This window comes from Vipera ursinii (genome assembly GCF_947247035.1).
Source record: "Vipera ursinii genome assembly, chromosome: 16".
In the NCBI taxonomy this organism is placed as follows: domain Eukaryota; kingdom Metazoa; phylum Chordata; class Lepidosauria; order Squamata; family Viperidae; genus Vipera; species Vipera ursinii.
Window position 1 is genome coordinate 4120873 of NC_139529.1, and position 8304 is coordinate 4129176.

General features: G+C 49.4%; 1 protein-coding gene across 1 annotated transcript in view; it reads right to left on the reverse strand.

Annotated features, from left to right (window-relative positions):
- Positions 1-8304, reverse strand: part of RC3H2 (ring finger and CCCH-type domains 2) — a 30228-nt gene that overhangs the window by 21478 nt on the left and 446 nt on the right. Inside the window, exons 2-7 of the mRNA XM_083375035.1 lie at positions 5962-6258; positions 4498-4615; positions 3375-3608; positions 2996-3171; positions 1099-1299; positions 398-530 (exon numbers count right to left, since the gene is read on the reverse strand). Of these exons, the coding sequence (XP_083231161.1) occupies positions 398-530; positions 1099-1299; positions 2996-3171; positions 3375-3608; positions 4498-4615; positions 5962-6192 (1093 nt within the window). The 5' untranslated portion in view covers positions 6193-6258. The remainder of the gene's footprint in view (positions 1-397; positions 531-1098; positions 1300-2995; positions 3172-3374; positions 3609-4497; positions 4616-5961; positions 6259-8304) is intronic.

Genomic DNA, 8304 nt, shown 5'->3' on the forward strand with positions numbered 1-8304 from the left:
AGGCCCTCTGCCTGGGTGTTATCCAGGTACTTTTGGCCTAGATTTGATTGAATCATTTACACTTTGCTTTTCATTTTGGGGAGAAACCACCTGCAAGAGTTGGTTCTTTTCAACAACTTTCTGTCTCTCTGCCTACCCCAAATTTTCACTTTGACTGAAGACGTTACGTGGATGAGTAAGGAAACGTCTCCGTTTTAATAAAACTTTGGTCCCGTGGCTGTGATTCCACCGCTTAAGATCATTTCCGTCATCTTTGGCAGCCACCAAAGACTGGAAAAAGCATCATGTGAAAAAGGATCAAGCCATGTTTCTTTTTAGGGGAGGAGGAAGGGAAGGAGACAAGACGGAACAGGAGGGCTGGGGGGGGTGGTCCTCCGCCTTCTCTCCACGGACCTACCTGGGTTAGGATCTATGTTAGCCAAGAATTCCAAATGGAGACGAAGCCGATTCAGGTTGGCCGGGTCCCCCGTCCGCTGCAGAACAATGGTCAATTCCTGCACGCTTTTTGCAAAGGACTCTGGAGACTGGAGCTGCATGGATAGAAGCACACGCGCTTTGCATCCACTGTTTGCTGACTGCGGGCCAGATTTGACATTTTCAAAAGTTTGGCCCCCTCACTCCCAAGGTGGGTGGGACGGTAGGGCAAAGTCATGCCTCAAGGCAAGGCCAAAATTTTCAGAGGGTGGGGGGTGGGTGGGTTTCCTGGTATTTGGAAGGATGGAACTTTTTATTTGTTAAAATGGGACCAACGTTGGGGCTTAACCTACAGATTTTGGAGTGGGGGGGGTGGCAGATAAAAATATTTTCTGGGCACCGCGCTTGGCCCGTGTGCGATAGGAAGAAAAAGCAGCTGCATTCCCATCCAGGTTCTTCCGGACTTTAGAGAGGTTTTGCTTCTCGGAAGGAAATGCAACGCGGAAGGCAGAGGAAAACCGGTTTCCCCCCCCCCCCAAAGAGCCGCATCCTCAGACAGCATAAACAGAAGATCAGCGTTTAGGAGCTGCAGCTCCTGGCTCAGAATCTGCCCTATGCAGCTTCATCCTCGGATGCATCGAAGCTCAACTTGCTTGGGCGCAAAGCAGCTTCTTCGGGGCTGACCTTATCGATGATGGACTGCATGTGAGATTTGTGCGCCAGGTCCCCGTACAAGAGGGAGGACCACTGTTCAGGAGAGATCCGGAGACCGGCCTCCAGGGCAATGTGAACGATCTGAGCGTCGTGCTCCCTCCGCAAGGCCTCATAGCTGCGGAATTCCTCCTTCAGCTGCATCAGAGAAGAGTCCTCATCCCGCTTGGTGACCTGCGCAAAGGAACACAACCCAACTCAAACTATCGTTCCTAAGATGCCCGGAGTCACTAGGTGCCCCTTGGGCTGCTGATATAAATCAAAAACATCCCAGACGGTACGGCTTCAAAAGTCCTTGGGTGTGTCGAGCGGTGTGCGGGTGAGTAATATCGTAAACCAACAGTGCGCCGGAAAGGGTGCCATAGAAAATCCTGCCAAATGTGAAGGTGCCAAAGGAGTATGGCTAGTGAAGTTCACGGAGCGTGGTTCGACCATCAATTCAAACATCTACCGTGAAACATTACGAGCTGTCCATGACAAGCGTTGGGGGCCTGCTGACTTCCGGTGTGGCGTTGCTTCAGGACAGCGATGGCGAACCTTTTAGAGACCGAGTGCCCAAACTGCAACCCAAAACCCACTTATGTATTGTCGTGTGCCGGGTGGGCGTGGCCCATTGGGTGGGTGCGGCCAATTGGGTGGGCATGGCCCATTGGGTGGGCACGGCTGCCGTGGTAACGGCAGACTGGGTGGGACTAAAAAATTCAATCAATTCCAACTTTGCGAGAATTTTTTTTCCTGCAAGAAGTTGTGATTGAACTTTTTTTTTTGCACACCGTGGTGGAGGCCTAAAGCTGAAGGCCTAGGACTGGGGTGACGGCGTGCGTGCCCAGAGAGGGCTCTGTGTGGCACCTGTGGCACCCTGAAGCACAAACTTCAGTGCTTCGTGAACAGTGTGTTGTCTGGGTTCGTACATTTAAAACCATCAATGATAATGTCTAAAAATAAACAATATTTTGGCAATATATTTCTTGATCCACTCTTCTTCCTTGTATCTACATTAAACAAACGTAATTCCTAATATTTTCAGTACGTGCCACGTTGAGTATGTTTTCTTAGTATTTACGTGAAAAACAACATCAACATGTAACGCGTTTGTTTTAATCAGCTTGTTTCCATTGAATTTATAAAAGCTACCTTATTAAATCATTTTGAACTTCTGAAGCAGTTCCGTTGGGATGGTTTTGATCAACAACCACCACCCCCATAGCTCAGATTTGGCACCGAGCGACAACTAAGGAATTTCAAACCTTGTTAAGACATTAGGACAAGTGCCTCAGTTTGAATGGCCATTAGGTCGAAAAGTCATGTCACGTTGTAGTTTTCTAACGTGTATAATGAAGGTTCATCTGTCATTGATAACCAAACGGTGGTTTATTTCCAAATTGTCCTCGTAAATCAGGTACTGTCAGGCCCCTCAGATCACTATCGTGATGCTGCCGTTCTATTGGGACGGGGGAAGCTTTACACTGTTGGGAGGGGGGGAATTTGTGAGCTCGGGGATGTGTTCCCTTTTTGCTTTGTTCCGCTACCCTTCGATGCATATCTTTGGGGTGCAAAAAGGGGGGGGGGAATGTGCCCGACAAGAAGATGCAACACCTGGGAATGGCACTTTCCCACTCTTTCACCTTCCAGTCCCCATAACAACTTCGCACCTGTGGATTGGACTGGGCAGTTGGGCTCTTAGGAGGAGGTTTTGAAGAGAGGGCTTTAATGTAACGTTTTGCCCGGGAAAGATTCAGATCTTGCCTTGCCTGTCTGCTTTCACGAACTCTCAATAAAAGTTCCTTTCGAAACAAGGCCGGTTTCAAGAGTTCTGCTTTCCCGGGAATATTGGCGGAGGCGGGAGCTTACAGGTACCCAAATGTCACACCTTGAAGCAGGACGCCCGGTAGAGCAGCTGCACCACGTGGCCGATGCTGGTTTTTGATGCCTGAGGGAACCTGGGCTCCAGGCGCTGGACCACAAACAGCACCAGGACTTTGCGGGAGAGGGCTGAGCCGTCTTCCAACGCCAGCAGGACCAGTTTCAAGGCTTCCTCCTGCATAGCTGAGACACCCAAGGTGGGGAAAGCCGAACCAGATGAAACGGGGTGACCCCACTTCTCTTCCTTGCCAGGACTTCAGAATCCCCCTCACCCCCAACCCTCTTTTCTCACAGCGGTTACACTGGGAAAAGTTCTCTTCATTTTAAAGCTGAATAATGGCGAAGAGGGGTATGCTCTTCCTCCTCCTCCTCCACCCACCACTTACCCGGCCCGAGGAACTGGCACCCTCTGGCCCGGACAGCAGCCCAGAGATTGGCCGAGAGCTGCTGAGGGTTCTGGTGTTGCAAGATCAGCTCGGTGACGGTCCTCTCCCCGAGGGACCGAGCTGCCCGCATCGCCCTGATGCGGCCTTCTTCTTCCACCAGCTGGCAGTTCACCAGGGTCACCAGCTTCCGTTGCATCGGCCGGCTCAGAGTGCTCTGATTTAAGCTAGCCACCCCTTTGGAGATCAACAGAACAGTTACATGTCTGTTATTTCAGCAGTGACGGCATTTCGAGATGAAAGAAATCCTAGATTCACGCACACACCGGGGAGTCACACAATACCTAGTAACTGGGACTCCACCTGAGCGGGTGCAAAAGAATCATGTTAAAAACCCCGGGGCTAATTCAATGCTTCCACGACCGCTATCCCGATAAACCTAAATGAACACTTAGCCGCTATTTCTTATCCCTTATTTTTCTCTTCTCCAGGTGGACCTTCCCTTCTTTTAGGGGGGGCAGCATGTCAGGTCCCTTTGGAGCTCTGCCATCAGGAAGGCAGTGTTGTGGACTGAGGATGTTTCTGCATTTCCTACATTGTTTTTACTTTCGCTTTGATGCATCTACCTGGGAATTATGGAAGGGGGGGAAAGAGCCCTTGGGGCCATCTGTTTTAGCTCCTGACGGCCAGCAAGGACAAGGTGCCAGAGAATGGCCGGTTATCACTTTTTCGGCTCAGAGTTCTCCCAAAACCTTCACACCAGCGGACTGGCACCTGAGGGACTGAGGCATTGGGGGTGGGGCTGTGGAAGTGGGACTTTCAGCTTAACGCTTTTGAGCAGGAACTCCAGATTCCGCCTTTTTTTACCCTGCAATCGCTTCCTCTCAGGAAAAGATCCTCCTTGAAGCAACGCCTGCTTCCCGAGTTGTGCTTTCCTGAAGGGACAGCGCAGGCCTGGTCCTTATAGCATCAGTGTGAGGGACAAGGATTCCTGTGCTTCTCCTTCAGAAATTGTCCTCAAAATACACAGGGACTTTTATGACCAGGTGGCTCGTACGTAATTCAGGTCCCGATTCAAGCATCAACTGGACGGGCGACCTCGCCCTGGCCCGGCGCAGGAACTTACCCTTACTTCCGCTCAGTGGCTTTAAATAAAGGGCTAGGTCTTCCACACATTTTTTCGCCAGTTCGTAGTGCTTGTTTTCTCCGAGGTTACTTAGCTTGACAGCCTGGCGTTCAGGCACCTAGAGTGGTCCCGGGGAGAAGCACTGATGAGCACACCTTTGTTTCAAAGGGGGCAGGAGGGGAGCTGTGATTTGGGAAAGGATGTCCCATTCCTAAATTAGATTACAGGTAAGTCCTCGACCTACAACAGCTCGTTTAGCGACCATCCAAAGTTACAACGGCACTCAAAAAAGTGACTTATGAACCATTTTTCACGCTTGCGACCCTCGCGGCATCCCCAGGGTCACACGGTTTGCATTCGGATGCTTGGCATCTGACTCACATTCAGGATAGTACCAGGCTCCCAGAGTCATGCAATCCCCTTTTTACAACCTTCGGACTAGCCAAGTCAAGGGGGAAGCCACTTACCTACCGGGCTACTAATGGACGAACCGCAGCGATTCACTTAATAAATGTGGTGAGAAAAAGACGTAAAATAGGGAGAAGCTCACTGAACAAGTTTCTCACTCGCCGACATAAATTTGGGGTTCACATTGTGGTCGTAAGTTGAGGACTACCTGCATTGTCAGATCCCCAAACCCTTAAGTGTTTTCCCTGCATATGTGGGCCTTGCCATTCTGCTGGGGGGGGGGATTGGGGTTGGGATTTGTTATCGCTTGGGATATACTTTCGCTTTCTACTTTCCCGCCTCTATCCACTTGAGAAAAGGCTGTGTCTCCCTTATCAGTTACAGAGAAACCAAACTGGAGAAGACCTTTAGGTTCCCGTCAACTTGTGCCAGTTACCCAAACGTCGTTGCCACCTGTGGCTTGGCCGGATTTCAGACGGACCTTTCGACTTTGGAAGGTTGCTAGTTTAATTGGGCCACTTAAGCGCGATTTTCCCTAGATCCTGCCTTGACTTCTCTGCTGTCACTGACCCTCAATAAAAGCTCCTTTTGAGACAATGCCTGTTTCAAGAGTTCTGCTTTTGTGGGCGCTTAGCCGAGGTGGTGGGTCCTTAACAGACATATTTAATGAGGATCCGTCCTCTGGATGCAACATGCAGTTAGCAGGCCATTAAATCCGGATTCTCCTCAACGTGGTTCGGGCAGATCTGCGGGCCCAGAAACCAGGAGACGCCGAGTTCTAGTTCTGCCTTAGTCAAGAAAGTCACTTGGGCTTTGGACCAATCCCTGCCTCTTTTTCATAGGTGGCAATTGTGGGGAAAACAGGAGGGGGAGGAGGAGGATTAGGTGTGTTTACTGCCTTGAGTTACTTATAAAATAATAAAAATCTAAATAAGCAAATAAATCTTCCTTCGCCATCTGATTTCCCATGCCAGACTTCAGCTGCCTTTTTCACCCTCTGCACCCAGTCAACTGCCAGTGGGAAGGTGGGGGTGGGTGGGTGCCTGTCCCTTTTACCTGAGCTCCCACTAACTGGAGCAGCGCAAAGTTGACGGGAAGCACATCGATGTCGGTGTGAATGGCGGTCTGGTCGAAAGGGCAGGCCTTGCGGTGCAGCTTACTCAGGCAGGCCTTGCAGACGGTGTGGGAGCAGCCGAGGCTGATGGGCTTGTGCACGTTCTCGTCAAACTCATTGTAGCAGATGGGACAGGACAGGAACTCCGTCCACTGGGCAGCCTGCACAGGCATTGTGGAATGCAGCGCCCTCTTTTCAGCCGCTAGCACTCCATGTTGGCACTGTCCAGGGGTCGGGAGCTGGGAGAGAAACGAAAGTAGGTTTGGCTCCTACAGCCAATTAGGGCTGTATTCTGGACTCATTTCACCAATCTACTTTGCCCATGGCTTACGTCTTCCATTTCAGTAACTCTGATCAATCCCATTTATATGTGTATGATTTTATAGGAAGCAGTATAAAACCATCCCCGGCATCTGGCATCAAAGGAAATACTGCTTCACATCAGTAAGATTTATTTCGGGCAGCTATGGCTAAGAGCTGCTGCAAAGTCTCTACCGACTGGGGGATTTGCTCGGCCAGAGATATCCACTACAATTAGCCATGCCCAGCGGCAGAGTTTCACCATCTCAAGCAAATAATAAGTGCTCGGAACAATACAGAATTCATAATCTTTTAACTTAATTGAACTTTAAGGAACATTTGAGCCATTCAAAAAGAGATGCAGGTCAAGTCTCCACACGTAGACAAATCTTAACATTAAAAATAAGTTCATATAGTTATTCTGTGCCTGCCAGATATTTTAACCACGGGCTAGACTCACAGGTTGTATAATAAGGGATTCTTTGAACGGTGCTTTGTTCAATAAACCACAGCCAGTCTTAACAGGTCACCATTGCTAGTGGGAAAATGTATGGTTTAGGAAACATCACGTAAGTAGAACAAAACACGACGTGTGACAATTTATGGTCAGGTGGCCTGGAGAGACACTTTTGTCTGTAAGATGCAGTTAGTGACCTCTTCCAAGCTATATTTGGGCAGTATTAAGCATAAGTGGAACTTTATTTTCAAAAGCAACACGAACCTGTTGCAATTCTCTGCTTAGGAGGGTTAACGGGGCCTGTCCTTGACCCAGGGACCCCAGAGCATTGCTAGACCCCCAAGAAACCTCTTTTGCTCCATCATAAAATCGGCTGCCTGCGTTTTAACCATGGGGGGGGGGGGAAACTAGTCCTCATGGTTTTCTCTCTCTCTCTCTCACCCCCCCCCCCCATGCCCCAGTTCCAAATAATAAGCAGAAACAGGATGAGAAGTGATGAAGCAGAAGCAGCAGCAAAAGAGAGGGCAGAAAACTACGGGCTGCCTTTGCAATGTTATTTCCTGCAGGAGCACCTATAGCAAAAAGAAAACGAAAAACGAAAACATGTCCTGCCAAGTGTGTATGGTGGGGGGGGGGAGGAAAGGGCAATATAATATATACAATATATATAATATATATGGAGCAGTGGGCTAATGCCTCCTTAAGTAACACCAGCTGCCTGCCATTAGTGCAGGTTCGCATCCCACCAGGCTCAAGGTTGACTCAGCCTTCCATCCTTCCGAGGTGGGTAAAATGAGGACCCAGATTGTTGGGGGCAATTAAGCTGACTTTGTAATAATGCCGCTTGGGGTGTGCGTGTGTGAAAGCCCTAATAAGCAGGCATATACATAGAATGAAGGCTACTGCTAAGCTTGTAAGCCGCCCTGAGTCTCCGGAGAAGGGCGGGATATAAATGGAATTAAAATAAAATAAAAATAAAATATACATAGAATGAAGGCTACTGCTAAGCTTGTAAGCCGCCCTGAGTCTTCGGAGAAGGGCGGGATATAAATGGAATTAAAATAAAATAAAAATAAAAATATACATAGAATGAAGGCTACTGCTAAGCTTGTAAGCCGCCCTGAGTCTTCGGAGAAGGGCGGGATATAAATGGAATTTTTTTAAAAAAATATTGCATGCACCCCCTTTCCCCCTCCCCCTCCCCAACCTCCCGGGCTCTTCCCCCAGGTGCTTGCCAGCCTGCATCCCATAAGACACCAGAGAGTCCCTTCCCTGAAATGGTGCAGGCGCTTCTCCTGCCTTGGGCAAGGGGGCTGGACTAGAAGACCTCCAAGGTCCCTTCCAGCTTCTATTCCAGGGATCTTCCAACTTGGCCCTTTGAGGACTTGTGGACTTCAACTCCCAGAATTCCTCAGCCAGCCATGCTGGCTGAGGAATTCTGGGAGTTGAAGTCCAAGAAGTCCTCAAAGGGCCAAGTTGGAAGACCCCTGTAATCTATTCTATTCTCTCCCTAACACCCCAACTTTGG